The following is a 19,667-nucleotide window of genomic DNA, read 5'->3' as shown; positions in this document are numbered from 1 at the left end:
CTCCACCTCTCTGGTTCACACCATTCTCCTGCCTCAGCCTCCCAAGTAGCTGGGACTATAGGTGCCCACCACCGTGCCTGGCTAATTTTTTGTATTTTTAGTAGAGACGGGGTTTCACCGTGGTCTCAATCTCCTGACCTCGTGATCCACCCGCCTCAGCCTCCCAAAGTGTTGGATTACAGGCGTGAGCCACTGCGCCTGGCCACACACAGTATTTTTACACCCAAATCTCTTATACGTCTAATCCAGGCAAGCATATATCTGGCTGCATTTTACTGGTTTATATCTTTTTTTTTTTTGAGACAGAGTCTTGCTGTGTCGCCCAGGCTGGAGTGCAGTGGTGCGATCTCGGCTCACCACAACCTCTATCTCCTGTGTTCAAGCGATTCTTCTGCCTCAGCCTCCTGAGTAGCTGGGATTACACCACCTGCCACTATGCCCAGCTAATTTTTGTATTTTTAGTAGAGACAGGGTTTCACCATGTTGGTCAGGCTGGTCTCGAACTCCTGACCTAGTGATCTGCCTGCCTTGGCCTCCCGAAGTGCTGAGATTATAGGCATGAGCCACCATGCCCGGCCGCATTTTGCTGGTTTACATCTTTACTTATTTTTAAAGCCTGCTGTAGATGATCACGCTAGCTTTATTGTAATTGTATAGGAGTCTCAAAAATTCCCCAAACTAGGATGGTCACACTGCATTTTCCTTGGTCTTTCAAATCATGATAAAGACAGCCTTGAGCAGACTCTCTTGTTGTAGGTTGTTGATGGTTCACATTTAAATAAAATCTATTCCAATGCAATTTTTCTATTATTCCATCGTGCACAATTTATTTAATTGCTGATTAGATAGTAGGCAAATTCAGTATCATATACTTTCATTCATAGTTTTATTTGGCTTAGAATAATTTCAAAGATAGAAGAGAAAATATGATTGTATAGTTTTGTTAATAGTGCCATGAACAGTACAAATTTGTGAGAACATCTCTATTTGGAAGTGTCTAGAAAGAGGAGTGCACAGTACTCCAAGTCCTCTTCATTTTAGTAGTCCTCAGCATCACCAGCACAGATGGCAAGCAGTGCTTTCTTATAATGCCCTGAAGCAAAATTCTGAAAAGAAAAATATAATATATTTGAAATAAAATATCATAATAGTTCTAAAAAGGAAGCATAATTCCTCTGGACTGCACTATGAAAGAGCCATGGACCATTAGCCTTTCTAAACTTATTTACTTTTCTCATCTAAAGATTTAACATGCCCTAAGTACTATTCCCAATGAAAGTTGTTGAAGAATAATGCTCTGGTTACAGTCAGTAGTATGTGGTTTATATAAAGTTGGTTGAATCTGAATGTGTATTTATAAGAACAATAACTTGCCTTAGAATTAAATATTCTCCTCAACTTTAGGAAGACGTACCCTAATGTTATTATTATTATTGTTATAAATGAATGTAGAATGTGGAGAACAAATTAATATGACTCAAAAGATTTAAAAATATTTATAATTATTAATGTAGTAATTCTACCTCAAGAAATATATATTAAGAAAGTTATTATCAATCATTGATAAGCACAAAGTTTTGTGCTAAAAATATATACACCATAATATTATGTATAATAGTGAAAAACTGAGAAGCAATGTATAATAATGTGAGGTAGTTTGTGTACTTTATAGCTTATACAGCAGAATACCATGATTCAATAAAAATACTCTTTTACATAGCAAAACATATTATTATTTATATAGTTTTAGAAAATGACTGAAAGTACCTGTCTTAGTGTGTTCAGGCAGCTGTGACAAAAGTACCATGAACTGGGTGACTTATAAACAATAGGAATTTATTTCTAACAACTCTAGAGGCTGGCAAGGCCAAGATCAAGCAGATGTGGTGCCTGCTGAGTGCCTGTCTCTCGTAGACAGCCTTCTTCTCATTCTAAGCTCACATGGCAGAAGGGACAAAGGTGTTCTCTTTGGCCTATTTTATAAGGACGTTAATCCCATTCATGGGCTCCACCTTCATGACCTAATCACCTCACAAAGACCCCACCTCCTAGTATCATCACTTTGGGGTTAGAATTTCAGCAGATACATTTTCAGGAGACACAAACATGCACACCATAGCAGAATAAAAGTTTATTAATGATTTTCTGTAGAAAATTAGGGAGGTTTTAATTTTCTTGTAATGGTCTTCTATAATTTCTATATTTTCCAAAATCAATGATAGTAATAAATAAATATTATAAAATGTTTCTTTGTTAAGTATCAACTTTCATATTAAGGTGCTTTGGCACAAAGTCATGTAATGATAATTCAGTACTTTAAATGTACATAGCAAAGTTGCATTAATTACATTTTCATATTAGCAGACTTTGTGATTAATTATAATAAGTGCCTAAGAACTAATTTATTCATTTAGAAAATGAATTATGCCATGCATTTCTCATCACTAAAAGAGTTTAGAGTTTTGAAAGTGGCTGTAGGAGAGTTTTATCAAAAATGAAGGAATAAGATTTCTCTTAACTGCTTCATCAACTCTTCCTCTTAGAAACCATTTCAGCTCTCCAGAGGCCTACAAAGTCTTCTGTATTATGTGATCTCTTGGGCTTTAGATTGCTTCTAGATTACTCTTTCAATAAACTAAAACACTGCTTCTTGGAATTACAAATTTCAGATGAAAACAACGTGAACAAGGTAATAGCTCTTAGCTCTGCACAAAATATAAGTTCAGTTCTATTCTTATGTCCCTGTGCTTGGCTTGGTTTAATGCTCTGCTCTCACCATCCTGAAATTCTTGGAACTTTTTTGAACAAGGTGCCAAGCATTTTTATTTTCCACTAGGCTCTCAGTTAGGTAAATGGTCCTATATATTCTGAGGATTCTTTGTTAGGTTGTATCAAAATGCATGAAGTTTAAAAGTATCAGAATGAAAAAACTGGCTTGTTCAGTACTGAATCATTGCTCCTTTGCCCTTCAAGGGCTAAAGGGATAAGGATATGTAGAGTTGTATATAGCTAGGAACATTAAGTCCCTCCGAATTAGCAGTTTATGATATTTGACTGACTGCCCTGCCTTCTATGACAATATGAGAGGACAGCTCAACTGATTTAAGAAACCTCTTCAAAAGTAATGCAGCCTTTTGCAATATATATTTTTCCTGAGCCTGATCATACTTCAGAATTTAGCTCTTTAAGCACAATTATAGAGAATGAATATTTTGCATGACTGCATCAATGCTTCTGGGTAAAACACATCAAAGAGGAATAAGTTCTGTCGCTGAGGTAAAGGGTTCTCTTTTCTTTTTTTTTTCTTTTTCTGTTTTTGAGATGGAGTCTCACTCTGTTGCCCAGGCTGGAGTGCAGTGGCGCAATCTCAGCTCACTGCAAGCTCCGCCTCCCGGGTTCAAGTGATTCTCCTGCCTCAGCCTCCCGGGTAGCTGGGACTACAGGCGTGTGCCACCACACCCGGCTAATTTTTTGTATTTTTAGTAGAGACGGGGTTTCACCGTGTTAGCCAGGATGGTCTGGATCTCCTGACCTCGTGATCTGCCTGCCTCAGCCTCCCAAAGTGCTGGGATTACAGGCATTAGCCACCACGCCCAGCTGAGGTAAAGGGTTTTCTAAGTTAGCACCTGCCGATGTTCTAAAGACGGTGTAGAGGAAAAAACTAGGTTATCCCTGTCTGAATAGTTAACTTTTTAGAGTCTGCCATGAAGTTATTTGAATGAGAGCTTTTATCTCAGTTTCAAAAAGGAGAAAATGTGAGTCCAAATAAATCATGTGTCGGAAACTTACTCTGATATCATGAAATAGGGATTTTCCATATCGCTCTTTGTATCGTTTCCTTATGGTCAGCAGGTCTATTTCACTTCTGGCAATGAGAATCCTGATTACAGTTTTATTATGGAAACCAAAGTCCTAAAAGATACAGAAAAGTGGGAGAAATGAGAAGACAGCGTCCTAAAAGTCAGTCTGTCCCAAGTGGACACACCCCTTTTCTGTAGTCATTTTCTCTTCTTCCTGAGTTCTTCCAACACTGGCATCACTGGCCACACAGGCTGTGGCTCAGATCCTGAGTCATTTCTGTCACTTCTCCCTCTCCCTTACCGCATGCTGACAGTGAATTATTCTCTTCTATTTTCTGAATGCCTTGTGCTCTCTATTCCAGTGCCACGACCTTGACTCTGACCCTTATCATTTCACCCTGATTCTGCAATAGTTGCTCCCCCTTTCTAGCCTTGTTAACCTTCACACTGTCCCACTTACACTGCATTATAAACTGCAAATCTGATCCTGTGGTCCTTCCTGGTAAGAATTCTTCCTTGGAGGGGAAGACATTCTCAGCTCTGTCAGATGGACATTGATTTGTCTAAGACAGCAGTAACATTTTAATTTTATTTTCTTGTCATCATTGAGAAATTATAAAAAATTAGAATTCTAGGTGATTCAAATATTTGCCGATTTAAATTCAAATGCAGAAAAATACAAAATCAATGTCTGTATGCTAGCCCCAGAAATACTGCACCCTAACAAATCAGTTTCAAATTGTCTTTCCAAACAGAGTAATCGTGACATCTAGTGGCCAGAAAACAGAATCTGATTTTTGAAGACAATGTTTTGAATGTATATTACTAATAAACTTTTCATAATTTGAGGTGGTTAAAATGAATGATCTAACAAGTACTCAAATTTAAAATGTAGATCGTTCACTTTAGAGTTCACTGGAGGAGAACACAGAATATATCTTTGGTTCAGGGGTGATTAAAGCAGCTTTTTGACAAACATTTGACATTTGAGGTCTTCAAGTATCAAAAATTTCATTACTTGAATATACAATCCTTCTCTGTACCTACAAACCATTTGTGAATACGCATATCTTCCTTTTGCCTTATAACACATACACAGCAAAAATACAGTTTTCATGTACTATTAGAATAAGTAGCCTTGAATTTGTGCATAATTGGAATCAAGGTAATTGTGGTTATTTTCCCATAATCATTCACAAGTGAAGCTTCATACTGTTGTTGTAGTGGTTGGTTCTTTGAGAAAGAAACAATTGAAATCATCCTATAGCATTTCCAAATACACTATTTCAAATAAATGTTTAACCAAATCAACTGTTTCTCCTAGAAAATAGAATAGGAGAGAAGCAAGACTGTGAGCATTGATCTTCCTTTTGTGTTCTGGGGTTATCCAGGTTCTTCCTTTGCATAAATGAGAAAATACACTGCAGAAGATATATAATGACATACTCCTGACTATTAACATATTTTCCCAGCATGCTGGCTACTTTTAAGAAGTATATCTGTTAAATTTACTTTGAGGATAAAACTGATGATTAAAATTACTGTATTATTGGATTATTTTTAATCATTTTCTTTGAGTTTTCAAGGCTACGACACGTGTATAATTATCTGTATGAGACTTTCTTTCTTTTTTTTTTTTTTTTGAGACGGAGTCTTGCTCTGTTGCCCAGGCCGGAGTGCAGTGGCGCGATCTCGGCTCACGCAAGCTCCGCCTCCGGGGTTCAGGCCATTCTCCTGCCTCAGCCTCCCGAGTAGCTAGAACTACAGACGCCTGCAACCACGCCCGGCTAATTTTTTGTATTTTTAGTAGAGACGGGGTTTTACCGTGTTAGCCAGGACAGTCTAGATCTCCTGACCTCGTGATCCACCCGCCTCGGCCTCCCAAAGTGCTGGGATTACAGGCATGAGCCACTGCGCGCGGCCGAGACTTTCTTTTTTTGTTTCATGTAGATATGGATAAGGAGTGCATTATGTGATGCACTTAAGTGTTTGTTTTTAAAAAAATGAACGCTCCAGGCCGGGCGCAGTGGCTCACGCCTGTAATCCCAGCACTTTGGGAGGCCGAGGCGGGCGGATCACGAAGTCAGGAGATCGAGACCATCTTGGCTAACACAGTGAAACCCCATCTCTACTAAAAATACAAAACAAGATTAGCCTGGTGTGGTGGTGGGCACCTGTAGTCCCAGCTACTTGGGAGGCTGAGGCAGGAGAATGGCGTGAACCCGGGAGGCGGAGCTTGCAGTGAGCCAAGATCGCGCCACTGCACTCCAGCCTGGGTGACAGAGCAAGACTCCATCTCAAAAAAAAAAAAAAAAAAAAAAAAAGAATGCTCCAAAGTATGTGTGACTGAATAACACACTGAAGTATGAAAAACATTCCCATTTAATTACAAAAATAGATTTAGAGTTTATGGTTTTCTAGTTATCACTTTAAATACTTTTTGAAAATAGTACAAAGTTTAAAAATATCCATTGACATAATTTCGTGTATTGAAACTTCACGAACGTGGCAATTGCTTGCTGAGAGTTTGTAATATTTTGACATTTTCTGCTTAATGCCATATGTTTTGTACTTGCATAAGTCTGATGTGGGGGTCTTTGGAAGCATACAAAAACATTTGAATTTACCAGTTTCTGCAGATATTAAATAATCTCTAAAGTGCACAGGGAGATACACCCCAAATATGGTTCCCTAAATTTGGTACAGAAAGCAGAACATTATTTTTATCTGATATGTCTTATTTTTGGTGCCTAAACCAGTTTTTTTCACTTGGGTGTATTTTCTTTGTACATACAAGTTCAAAAATGGTAATGAACATTTAAATGATGGAAGTAAAATTAATCCTTTGAGAAAACAGACACAATTTCTGGAGAAATTTTAAAAATATATGAGTCTTACTTACATGAATTGCACTATATAATCTATAAGCAAAATAGGCTGGTTTGTCTCGAACACAGAGAACTAGGAGAAATCAGAGAGAGAAGAAGAAACATTGAGAGTGAAAACATATATTTTCGTCAGAATTTGAGAAACAATAACACTTTTCCTGTTACAATTCTTGCATTGTATTGTAAGGTCAACACTTAGAATAATGGTAACACTATAAGCCACAGGAAAAAGATATAAAGCAACAACATTATAATGAGTCATGCAGATTTTCACTTAGTCTATTTCTATCTGTTGGAACTCTTGTTAGTTCCTTCATGTAGCCTAATGAAGAAAACTTTATCATCTTCTTTTTTTTTTTTTTTTTTTTTTTTTTGAGACGGAGTCTCGCTCTGTCGCCCAGGCTGGAGTCCAGTGGCGTAATCTCGGCTCACTGCAAGCTCCGCCTCCCGGATTCACGCCATTCTCCTGCCTCAGCCTCCCGAGTAGCTGGGACTACAGGCGCCTGCCACCACGCCCGGCTAACTTTTTGTATTTTTAGTAGAGGCGGGGTTTCACTGTGTTAGCCAGGATGGTCTCGATCTCCTGACCTCATGATCCGCCTGCCTCTGCCTCCCAAAGTGAAAACTTCATCATCTTTATCTGAAAACTAAATTAATAGAGCTTCAAAGAGACCTAGGTTATTAACACTATTATAGATTATTATTATTATTGTAGGATTCAATTTTATATAGCTCCCATGTAATCTGTTCACCTATTTGAATGCTATTTTTAGTAACTTATAGATTTGTGAGTAGACCTGAAATCTCTTAAGGGGAAACTATGGACCACAACTGGTCTAGACCAGTTCTAGAAGTTATCTAATAAAAACTGCTAAGGTGGTAGGACAGCCTAGAGCCTGGTCAACAGCTACCTTGCTGGAAGTCAGTTGATGATCATAAACATTCAGTAGTGTTTATCTGAAGAGGTTAACAAATTAATACATGAATAGGTAATGTATGAGAGGCTATAATTTCTAGCCAGAATGAAATAATCATAACAGTATTTCCCTGGTAGTTTAAGTAATTATTTTAGATTGTGAGATTATACCCTCATCTTTTCTTTCATTTTTAATACACGAAACCTTCATAATCACTCTTGAGTCACTACTCCTTAAAAGTTCCTTGAAGGCAGTGAACTTTTGCTGTTTTTGTTGTTTCATTGTTCTATCTGCAGTGCCTAAGTCAATGTCTAGAACAGTAGGTGCTGAATAAATGTCTGCTGAGTGAATAAATCAGTTGAAATGTTTTCTGCCATTTCTAATGTCCACCACTTCCTCTCTTATGCCCACTGCTTTGTGGCAGGGGTCTATAGTGGAAAGAAAGCTATCTTGAGATTCGTATATTATGAATTTTAGTCATAACTTTGTTGCTAATCAGCTGATAGGCTTGGAGGCAGTTACTTAGTTTCCTTAGGCATTGTTTATAAAATGAAGGATTTTGATGTAATATATGGTTATTAAATTTTGTAGAGAATTTTCTGGAATAAATGTAACATTTTCAGAAAAAATACACAGTTATTAATAGTCATCTATTGCATACTATTTTAGGGGTTTCATGAAACTGTTTTCATGGAACCCTAGCTTGAGACTTCTTTACTAGATAAGCTACAAAAATTCCTTTATCTGTCAGCTCTCACACCCATGTATGCCTCTGCCATTCAAGGATGGAAAATCACAATATTCATTTATTCAACTAGTATCTAAGTGATTACTTGACTATGCCTTCGATGGAGATATTTCATAATGACCCCCTTTGGTCGTCCCTGAAATGTGTGCTGTCAACTCACCAGCACAGTACAAGACAAAGGTAATTCTATTGCACAGGTAGTTCTATTGCAGTTTTTCGGGATAACTCGCCCCATTTTGTCCTCTATGGAGGGATATCATTTCTTACTTAGGAAGGAGCAAGAGGTGTGCCACTATCACAATAGCCTGAGGAAAATCACTACTTGGTAAATCTCTTTTATGGTAGGATTTACTCCTAAACCAAAATTTATTAGTATTGGTCACTAAAATATCCTTTTCCTCCTAAAGAGAAGAAAACCATACTGTTAAGTATTTATCGGCTCTTGGACAAGGGAATGGAAGTCAGTAAAGATAAAATGGATTGAACAGTGTGAGAAGCCAATTCAAAGAGAAAATATCTGAGAATGATGTGTTTTCTGGTATGAAAGTTGAACTAGCTGTTAGGGAAGGGTATCAGTTCGTTAAAGTTATCAGGTTGCCAGTTTAGTGCATTTTATCAGTAGCTGATGTACTCTTCCCCTATGGAGTTAATGTCCTTTTAAATAATAAAATTCAAGGGAAAATGACTCGATCAAGAGCTTACTCATGCATCTTTAGTTCAATCAGAGCCACTCAGCATTTATAGAGAAATAAAATGTCTGCTGTGCTTCAAATAATTTATTACTTACCAATTGCAACCAGCAGCTCCTGAAAGTATCCATCATAACATTCATTAATGGCATCTACCATATCTTGCCCAGAAATATTTTGAAATTCCTGGAAAACTTTAACAAATTTATGTAATTCAAAGGAGATTTTGAAAATATTATAAATTTATAATACAAATATTAGATTGTTACACACAGTAAAAATCCATATTTTCCATAAAATAATTAAAAGTACTACTGCTATCAATTCTGTTTGCTATAAATACCATTGAAACAAATATAAATACTCTTAGTAGAGTCAGCATAAATCTTGAACTTCAAAGACCTGTTATTATTCTCTTCTCCTGGGGAACAAATGCCACCTCCAGTGGGACCCACTAACTCACTGCTGATTTAAATTGAGAGGAAGCACACAACAAGCCATTATTTATGGACCAGTTATTTAGGACATATATAATAGGCTTATGTCAGCAGCAAACTTCCTACTAGAGCTTAAATATGAGAATTAAGTGTAAAAGTCCTCTCTGTGATGATTAAAATAGCAGTCAAAGTATCTATAAAGAATATTCTGAGAAATATGAAATCAACTTTTTGGGTGTAGACTAGGGTTTACTAATTTAGAATTGTGTTAAACTAAGATTCTTTATTTCACAAACTTAGTTATCTGACTACCCCAGGCAACTTTAGTTCTCATCCATTCTTACTGAAAATTAGAAGCAAGAAGATGTCTTTTCATTATTATTATTATGATTATCATTAAGACAAGTAATGTCTCTTATTGACTTGTAAAGTCTAGATGTGGGATTGGGGTAGGGTAGGCCATCTGTTGAAAATTTTCAGCCATTTGCGTACTTTATATAGAAAAAAACAAATTTTTTTTTAATAAAAGAAAAAGACACTGTAGTTTAGGGAATGTCAAACAAAGGGCAAACTAACATGAGTGCACCCTCTAAGACCAATAAGATTCCATCGATATTGCAGAAATCATGACATCAATACTAATGGCCTTGATGCAGTATTGACTGGTTAAACTATATTTACTATGCATTTTGCAAGACAACATATAATATACCTAATAGGAAACAGCTAATATATTTGAATAAGTACTCCATCAAATACAGAGATTATTTTTTAAATGCTCAGTTTTTGAAAGTTATTGGAAAAAATATTAAGGAAATATTTATTCCTTAGTAATGTCATTAAATAAGGCACATCTTATAAACAAAATTCAAAATAAGTACCTTTGAGATAACTGACTTTCCGCTATTTCCTTGTAATATTTCATTTTTGTTTCCAGTTAACCACCTTCTTTTTGTTATATAATTGGTCAGTAGCTGGAACGAAACCCAGTTAATAATTACCCAGCCACAGCTGCTGGTAGCTCTTGTTGCACAGGATCATTTGCAGCATGGTTTTGTGCTCCCCCGTCTTCTGCTGACAGGCTTCCCATAGGACCTGGAACATTAGCCAGCAGAGAAGTAGCATCAGAACCACTCCAGCCCATTTTAACCAAGGTTCTTTGCAGTCAGTCTGAGAACTGATTCTAGTTACCATTGCATCCTGAGCAGCTATCACAGGGTCTGTATATCCTTCCTCTCTGGTCCCCTGTAAAGTAAGCACAGGTTTTCCATGTAAATGTTCTTAGTCAGCAACTCATATTGGATTAGTGAGACTGAAATCCTTGAACCACCAAACATTCTGATTGTTCCTAAGGAACTTCTTTTATTATCTGGAGTAAGTGTTCATTTCCTGATTTCGTGAATACTTTAGAAGATAGTGTATAAGGTTTTGTCTTAAAATGTGCATTACTTTATTTTACCTTTTCTTTGCAGCACTGGTAATGTTTGAAAGACATTTAGGCATTTTTCAGTTTTCCAAGTCTCTGTGCAGTATCTTCTCCCTTATCAAACTGAGTATCCACTGCCTGACCATGGCAGTGGGTGTTAGAAATGAGTGTTAACATTGTTAGAGCAAAAATGCAGAGAAAGTCCGTCTCTGACTTGCACAATAGGATTTATACAACAACAAAATAGTAATGAAGTTCAGACTTTGTGCAGTGAGAATATTTTGTAAATCTGTTTAACTCTCACTCCATTATCATTTAGAGAACAGACATGGTCCAGTTGATCATTTCAAACAGGAGGGAAGGGGCGCTAACCAATGCAGGGTCCATTGATTCCTGAGGGTTATGAGGGCCAGTGGGGAGAAGGAGGTAGGGAGGCATGTTATCAGTCTAATTAACTGTTTCTTTTGGGTCAAGATATAGAGGGGAGGCTTTCTCCTTGCTCCAACTATGTTAAGAGAACACTGAAAGTACAGTAGCTTCTGCTTCTACCATTTTTCTTTTTTTGAGACAGGGCCTTGCTCCATTCCACAGGTTAGAATGCAGTGGCATGATCATAGTTCACTGTAACCTTGACCTCCTGGACTCAAGCAATCCTCCTGCCTCAGCCTCCCGAGTAGCTTGGACTGCAGGCGTGTGCCACTATGCGTGGCTAATTTTTTTTTTCTCAAAAAGAGGATCTCGCCATGTTGACAAGGCTGGTCTTGAACTCCTGGCCTCAAGTGATTCTTCCGTCTCAGCCTCTCAAAATGTTGGGGTTACAGGCATGAGCCACTGTGCCTAGTCCTGTCATCTTTTAGGATACTGGGAATAGCCACAGTGCAGTGAATCCAGTGAGACAGCAAGAGGGCACAGGGAGGTCTTGAACACAACTTCCTTGAATAAACCTCAGTCCCTAAATAGTATGAATGGGATCCCAAATTTCTTACCGGTTCCTGATGGAGGAACTTGCAATCTAGCTGAGAACCTGTGGGGAAGCTTGCCAGACTGAGTTGTTTATGACCATGGCAGGGACAGTGTTCCAGCAGCCAAGGGCTACAGGATAGACCACATTGATTTGAACTATGTGGGAGACACAGCTAGACCTTTGGGGGAGTCTTCAGCTCCCGTGAGAGTAAAGGTGAGGCTAAATCATCATGAAAGGTTTCTCTGACCAAACTGGTCAGTTTGGCTCTGACCTAAGTAAGACAGAGAAAAGATCATAAATTAAATCAGTGGCTTATCTTGGCAGCTAACACTGATAAATGCCCATATGCTGGTCATTGACACCTCATATATTCAATGTCCAGAATTGCCAAGAATTGCTATTCCATAGTCAAGATCAGCCAAAATGCAGGCAATATCTTGATCTAAGGACATAGTGGTGACCTTCCTGTTGCCAAGATAGTTCATTAACCACACACACACATCTCTCTACCAATTGCCTTCTTGGAAAGAAAGGAGGAGGATGGCCAGAAATCTGAGAGTCAAATACTTAACCCAATAAAAGTATGAATGACATTGAACGTGCACCCACATTCACTATTCAAAGTATCACACAGATGCAATTTGCCATTTTAGATTAAATATTAGGGCTGTTTTTCTTGATAACAAAAAGCTAGAGGCATATGAGAAAGTGCAATTTATTCACAAAGAAATAAGTAAGCTACCATTTTTGCATAAATGTGTAGCCCTGGAACATTTAATGTTTAATCATAACTCAAAAGTTGTATGTCCCCTAAAGGTGAACAACTGATGGGAAATAGGCATGAGTTTGTCAGTCACATTTCTTCTTGCTCAATTTCCTTTGCCTAAAATACCAAGAGACTAAGACTGCACATATGCAATTCTTATTTTGAAATCTGTGTATTAAAATAAAGGAGTGAATAATGTTATTGAGTGGTAGGACTATGGGTGTTATTTTCAAATCATGGAAATGTTGAGGTGCAGGTACCTTAGGAGTCCCACCTCATATTTTGGAGATAAAAATTAGAGATATTAAGTGAATTGCCCAAGGTCTGATTGTTAGAGAAGAATGTGTATGAAATATCAGTGGCATTTCTGACTCTGAGGTCTGGTTACCATACTCTTCCCTAAGCCTAAATAACTTATTTTTACACAATATGTTCTGGCTCCCTTTCAAATTCTCTCTTATGATTTTAATTAATACCAAGCAACAAATAATTGGAAGCAATTAATATGCTATATCTTCTGTGACTACATGCCATTTATTTAATAACATACATTTGTGGTAATTCTTAGTCTTCATCTTATTGAATCAATCAGTAGGATTTGGTATAATCGACACTCTCTTCTTCTTGCTATACTTTCATCACTTGGCTTCCAGGATCCTGCAATCTATTTCATTTTATTGGTTACTCCTCAGTCTTGTGAACTGGTTTCTCTTCTTTTCAATCTCTTAATTTTGGAAGGTCCAAGTAGTCAGTCTTTGATCATCTTTTTGTCTGTATTTACATTTCTTCTCTTGATAATGTTATCTACTCATGTGGCTTTAAATTCCATCTATATTGTAATGATACCCATTTGTCTTACCCATTTATTTATTTACATCTCTAGCAAAGATCTGTCATCTGAACTTCAGATATGTATATTCCAATTGCCAATTCAGCATCTCCACTTGATTTTCTAATATACATATCAGGTTTAGCATGTTGAAAATTCAATGCCTCGACTCCCTCCACCTCAAACTCTTTCTATAGTCTCAGTCTTCCACACTGCACTTCATCCTTTCTGTTGCTCAGACTAAGAAACTGAGAGTCACATTTGATTCCGTTTTCTTCGGCCTTTTCATAGTCCACATCCAATTCCTCAGGAAATAATACAGACACTGCCTTCAAAATGACACAGGATTTTTTTTTCTGTGCGTTTTGCCAGTTGGAGACCTCTGTGGCTGGCAATGCTCCTGCCTGGGCCTTGCTCGCCCTGGGCTTGTGGCAGGAGGTACCCTGCCCATTCAGCCTGTTGGGCTGCATTTGCCTTGCCACCTGGCCTGGATCCTGTGGCCACTGTGACTGCGCACTCAGCCCACAGAGTGAGGGGATGTGTGAGCGAGTGAGCATGGGGTCCAGCTGGCTGTTCCAATTGCTGGCATAGGTGCGGGCTCCATGTGGGGCTTGTGGCTGGACCAGGCATGTCACAAGTGACTCCGATGTCCAGACGAAGGGGACATGGTGGTGCCTGAAAACTTGGAGACTCCAGGTGAATAGGGGTGTGTTAACAGCTTTTAGTTCCACCATCGACAGCCTGACTAAAGGGGGCATGTGGAGCCAAGCAGCTACTTTTCCTGTTGCTTGGTGAGTGGGAAGGGAGTGCTACAGGGCTACAGCTCTATTCACACTCACTGTTTGGCAGGTCCCAAGTTTTTGTCCCACATCCAAGGAGAATGAGGTTACACTGACAGTCAGTGGGTGAGCAAGGCGAAGAGTTTTATTGAGTGAAGAAACAGCTCTCAGCAAAGAGGGAGACCCAAGTTGGGCAGCCCCCTTACCCAAAGTCAGGTAGTTCCTCCCCCACCACCCGAAGGTGGGCAATCCCCTGCTCTGACTGAGTCCAGCGTTTTTATGGGCTCAGAATGGGGGCGTATGTGCTGATTGGTTTGTTAGGACGCAAAAAGGCTAAAAAAAGGCACCACTCAAAGATGGGCGCAACAGTGTAAAAAACCAATTAGGGAAGGGTAGGAATATGTAAAATAGGTGAAGGCTGGGGATCAACCAGAGGAAAGCACCTCACATGGGAAGAGGGGTTCCCAATCCGGTCTGTGGATTTATCTGAGACTTGTAGATGGGTTTTCAGCTTTAAACTGTCTTTGGTGTGAATGTTGGGTTTTACCATCCCTATCTGCCTAAAGATTTGTCTGTCTCCTGCTGCTATCTAAAATACATCCAGAAACTGGGCACTTATCACCACTGCCAATGCTCTCCTATGGGTCCGAGGTAATATTACAGCTAGCTTTACTGCTGAAGCAGCCTCCTTACAGGCTTCTGTTTCTACCTTTGTCTCCCTGTAGTCTTTTCTCAATATAGCAGCTATTGTGAATATTTTAAAGCATAAAACCACGTTCCTTCACTAAAGACCCAGCAATGACTTACCTCTCATCCATTTCACTCAAAGGAAAAGCCAAAGTCCTTAAAATGGCTTCAGGATTTGACATAATCTTACCACGTGCTACTTCTCTGAATTCATTTACTATTATAGTACATTTCCTTTGCTTGCTCAGAGGCTACCAACTGGCCTTGTGTCTATCCCTCATACCCATTAGCTTTTTTTACCTTACATTTTTCTCTAGCTATACTCTTTACTTGGAACATCCTATCACATTGATTTATTTGTTAACTCATTCTTTTATCCATATTTTTGCTCAAATCTCATCTTCTCAATGAGGCCTACTCTGACCAATCTATATAATATGGCAGGAGGGGCACAGTGGCTCATGCCTGTAATCCCAACACTTTGGGAGGCTGAGGCAGGTGGACCTCCTCAGGTCAGGAGTTCAAGACAAGCCTGGCCAATATGGTGAAGCCCCGTCTCTACTAAAAATACAAAAATTAGCCAGGCGTGGTGGCAGGCACCTGTAATCCTAGCTACTTGGGAGGCTGAGGCAGGAGAATCGCTTGAACCCAGGAGGTGGAGGTTGCAGTGAGCCGAGACTGTGCCATTGCACTCCAGCCTGGGTGACAAGAGCAAAACTCTGTCTCAAAAAAAAAAAAAAAAAAAAATGGCAACATACCCATTATGCTCAGCCCTACAATACTTCTCCCTGTTACTCTGTTCTGCCATATCTTTCATCAACCTTCTAATATTTTATATAATCCACCTATTTATTAAATTTATGTTTAATTGTCCATATTCTCTTGCTAGAATGTAAACATCTTAAGGGCTGGCTGGGATCTTTATCTCTTCTGTACACCAATAATTCCCAATTATCTAAAATCATGCTTGGCACATGGTAGGCATTCAAGAAATGTTAATTGGAAAAGTAAAGAAATAACTTTAGATAGCAGACTTCAAAGATGCATCAGTGGATGTGGGAAGATTTTCTGGATTATTGATATTTTCTTAGTGATCTTCAGCCTTTATAGCTAAGTAAGCTCCTGCCTTTGCAAAGTTTGTGAGAGATATTTAAGAATTTTTCTGCAACTTTACATATCTGAAATATTGTTTGGAAAGATAATTGTTTTGGACATTTAACCTGAAATGGTGCCTATCTGTTTATTTTCCTATGCAGCTAATTACCAAGAGCACTTTAAGCACACTGGTGGATTTAAACAATGTGAATAAGTAAGATTGTGATTTGGCCTTGACAAAGGCAGAGTCAAGCTGGCTTTGTCATGTAAAGGGCCTGAGACGGCCACATGGTATGTTTAATTGATGTAAGTACCAGAAAATGGCATAAATGAGTACAGAATTTAGTTTAAGGGCATGATAAACATGGGAAGGAAAGAAATGAAAAGAACTAAGATGTGGGTGAAAATATTTGGAGGCGATGAATTGATTACAGATGATTATTGAAAGCTGTTGGCCATAACACTCCCAGAGGCCTCATTGTACGAGTTCAAGAAACTGTCATAAGAGAATTCTGAAAGCCAAGGTAAGGAGTAAGTATCCATTAGGTAGTTTCCATTCTTTCTCTTCCTGAAAACGTTTATCATCTCCAGTGTGATTTGCACATATTGATTAATTAATCTCTAAGTGACTAATTTTTCATTATTTGACAGATAATTAGATCTTTCATAAATCTGTGTAATAAAAGCATGCAGGAAGCATTGTGAGCCAGTTTAATAATTGGCATTAGTTTTCAAGAAGAATGTGTTCCAGCTCAGTTGTTTCCTTATTAGAAATCATCCTGTCAGGAAACACTTTATAGATAAAGTAAATGATCTTGTCTTCTGGAAAATATGACAATGATTTTTAACACTTGCCATTTCACAAGAACCTAAGGCTCCTATGCTCCAATTACCCCAGTCTCTATTAATTCAAAAAAAATGGGTGTGTCTGAATTTTAGTGATGTTAAAAATATGAAAACCATGGGTCATCTTTCCTTTGATTCTAAAAGTGAAGATGCATAGGGAGGTAGAGGACCTGATTATAACAACCAAAGAATTGGAGAATATTTGTTTTGGAAAGGAATTGAAAGAAGGATGAGCTCATATCCTTTAATTTACAGAGTAAAAACCTGAATCTCATAAAGGTTAAATGATAAGTCCAAAGATACAAAACTGATGGGAGACATTTGATTACACTATGGTGCCCCACAGTTATCCACTAGGAACTCACCAGCTCCAAATTTCACCTCCCTTTAGAAGAAAACTCCATTTCTTTTTTGTAAAATATCTTGACAGATTCTCTCTGAAATGGTGTACACCACAGACAATGATCAAGAGAAGTGATGGACTTTTACAATCCCATTATTCACTTTATATCTTTTCCAATTTTCTGAATTTACTGATCCAAATCCTAAGTCAGTGGTTCCAAACTGAGAAGCCATTAATGTAGAAGTGAGAAGCCAATAGAAAATCTTTGAACTATTTAACAATCTAAGAGAACTCATACATTTTACTAACAGTATAAATTATCACGGAACTTCTGATTTTCGAAGAGACTATTATTAAAGGAGATTATATTAAGTTTTTAATAGTTTGCTACCTCCATTTTCTATTATGAGTTAAATAATCTTTATGAAATATGTATTATTGTATTTTTGTGTATTTTATATTTTAAGGAAAATGTACTGTGAAACTTTGTAAGTATATAATGTTAAAGTAAACTTTATTAATTTTCCTTGGCTTCTTATAAAATGTAAGCCTTGATTCACCCACACTTTTTGGTATTCTATGTTGAAAGGAAAATTTTACTATACTTAAGTGCTGTTCCAAGGTTAAATACTCATACATATATTTAATGTTCCAATTCTAGAAATCAAACTTAAGAAGTAACACTTTTGGTGGAACCACAAACGGAAAAGAGTCTTGGGTCCTGAATCATGGTTTGGAGAAGACCTTTATGCCTATTAGGAGCCAAAAGCCTAAAACTCTAAACTTAAAACACAAGCAATAGAATGTTGATTCTGTCCTGTCTGCAGTATACAGGATTAGCTTTTTCTGTTAAGATAAAACTAGGAAATAAAGTTGTGTGTGGAAGCAATAAAAATCTGAACTATTCCTACATGTAATTCTAGAAATTAATAGGTGCTACATTTTTTGAAAATTTTAATGACATATATAAGAAGGAAAATCAAATTAAAAATTCAAGTTGATGTTATCTTTAAAAAAAAGTAATAGTTCATCCTGTTCATTCATAATCTAAATTAGGTAAAAACCAGTGATAAAATATTGTGTGTTATTTTAAAATATATGTATATCTACACAAACGATATTATATATACAAATACTCGTACTCATGTACACACCCTATCATTAATAAAGCATCATTGTTTAATTTTAGGAAAAAAATAACTACAATTGGGAATAAAATTGATTGCCCTATTACATCCAAAAGTCACCATTCATTGAATATTTTTTCACTTGTGATTTATTTTCCCTCATGTTTCATTTTCGGAACTTGTGTTTTCCCTTGAAATACAAGAATGCTTACTTTATAAAAATACACTGTGATCCTAATTCTTAGATGTCAGTTATTTTAGGTGGTTTATAGCTCAACCTTTAAAGAGGTGCAGAAATGCTAAGAGGATTTGAGTTTTGATCGTTGACATTTTACCAAATAGAAGTAGAATTGGAGTGGAACCAAATGGGGTTGGAGATAGGAGCAGTACAATTCAACAGCAGAGGTATAGTGCATCTAGGCCTGACTTCATGTCAGCCCTTTCATTAAGTAGACCTGTAATGTCAGGCACACCACTTAACCTCTCTAAGCTTAAGTCTCCTCATCTCTACACAGAGGGGATATTGCCAGTTGGGTTTCCTGGGAAGATGACTTTGAGACGGAGATCGGCATCCAGCCTGTTAATTATGGAATGTTCTTGGAATCAACACCTATGGGAGGGAGGGAACAGAAGCAGGATTTGGCTGTGATGCAGTCCTAATGGAATTAAATAAAGTCCTTAGGAAAATAATTTTCTTCCTACTAAAGCAATAAAAACTTGTCTGATATTAGGATTTATAATGGCTTATAATGGAACTGTTGGCTTCACTCTGTTAGGGGCAATACCTGTGCCAAGAAGAATCTCTGAGTGGAAACTGTTGCTTTAATTTATATTATTGTAGCAACATTATTGTAAAATTACCTTTTAAATTGAGAAAAAATTTTAATTAAAATTAATCTTATAAAATGTAAAAGTTAGAAAATATTCAATTGGCATCTTGTCAATCAAGATTATTTTAAAATAGTAATTATTATTGAAAATGTATTTTTCTGCAAATGACTTCAACTTCTGTTACAAATTAAAATGAGCTTATACCTACATTTTACCAGACGCTTCAGTTTGTACTATGAAAAACCAAATTATCTTTTCTCCACTGACATGGATAATCCTACAGATGAAAATCCTCAGAATAGGATGATTTACTGAGAGTGGTGACATAGGAGTTTTATGAACTATGTAGCCAAACCACAGAAATCCAAATTAAACTAAACCAAACCAAAACCAAACACAACAAAGCAAATTCTTTGTTTATATATGCTTTCCTTTTAGAAATTCTATTTGGGCCTAATATAGTCATCATCATAAGTTTTCTATTTATTGACAAAC

General features: G+C 37.4%; 2 protein-coding genes across 2 annotated transcripts in view; one reads left to right on the top strand and one right to left on the bottom strand.

The window, feature by feature from the left end:
* Nucleotides 1-16,549, top strand: part of DDX60 (DExD/H-box helicase 60) — a 173,223-nt gene extending 156,674 nt beyond the window's left edge. Inside the window, exon 39 of the transcript XR_010156235.1 lies at nt 16,187-16,549. The gene's annotated coding sequence lies outside the window, so the exon portion shown is untranslated. The remainder of the gene's footprint in view (nt 1-16,186) is intronic.
* The window catches only part of ANXA10 (annexin A10), a 97,064-nt gene continuing 78,150 nt past the window's right edge, over nt 754-19,667 (bottom strand). The window contains exons 7-12 of the mRNA XM_526724.7: nt 10,671-10,724; nt 10,481-10,574; nt 9,141-9,236; nt 6,703-6,761; nt 3,790-3,912; nt 754-1,106 (exon numbers count right to left, since the gene is read on the bottom strand). Of these exons, the coding sequence (XP_526724.2) occupies nt 1,038-1,106; nt 3,790-3,912; nt 6,703-6,761; nt 9,141-9,236; nt 10,481-10,574; nt 10,671-10,724 (495 nt within the window). The 3' untranslated portion in view covers nt 754-1,037. The remainder of the gene's footprint in view (nt 1,107-3,789; nt 3,913-6,702; nt 6,762-9,140; nt 9,237-10,480; nt 10,575-10,670; nt 10,725-19,667) is intronic.

Source organism: Pan troglodytes, chromosome 3, assembly GCF_028858775.2.
Source record: "Pan troglodytes isolate AG18354 chromosome 3, NHGRI_mPanTro3-v2.0_pri, whole genome shotgun sequence".
In the NCBI taxonomy this organism is placed as follows: Eukaryota; Metazoa; Chordata; class Mammalia; order Primates; family Hominidae; genus Pan; species Pan troglodytes.
The sequence above is the reverse complement of the archived record's forward strand: the minus strand, read 5'-3'. Positions and strand labels throughout refer to the sequence as shown.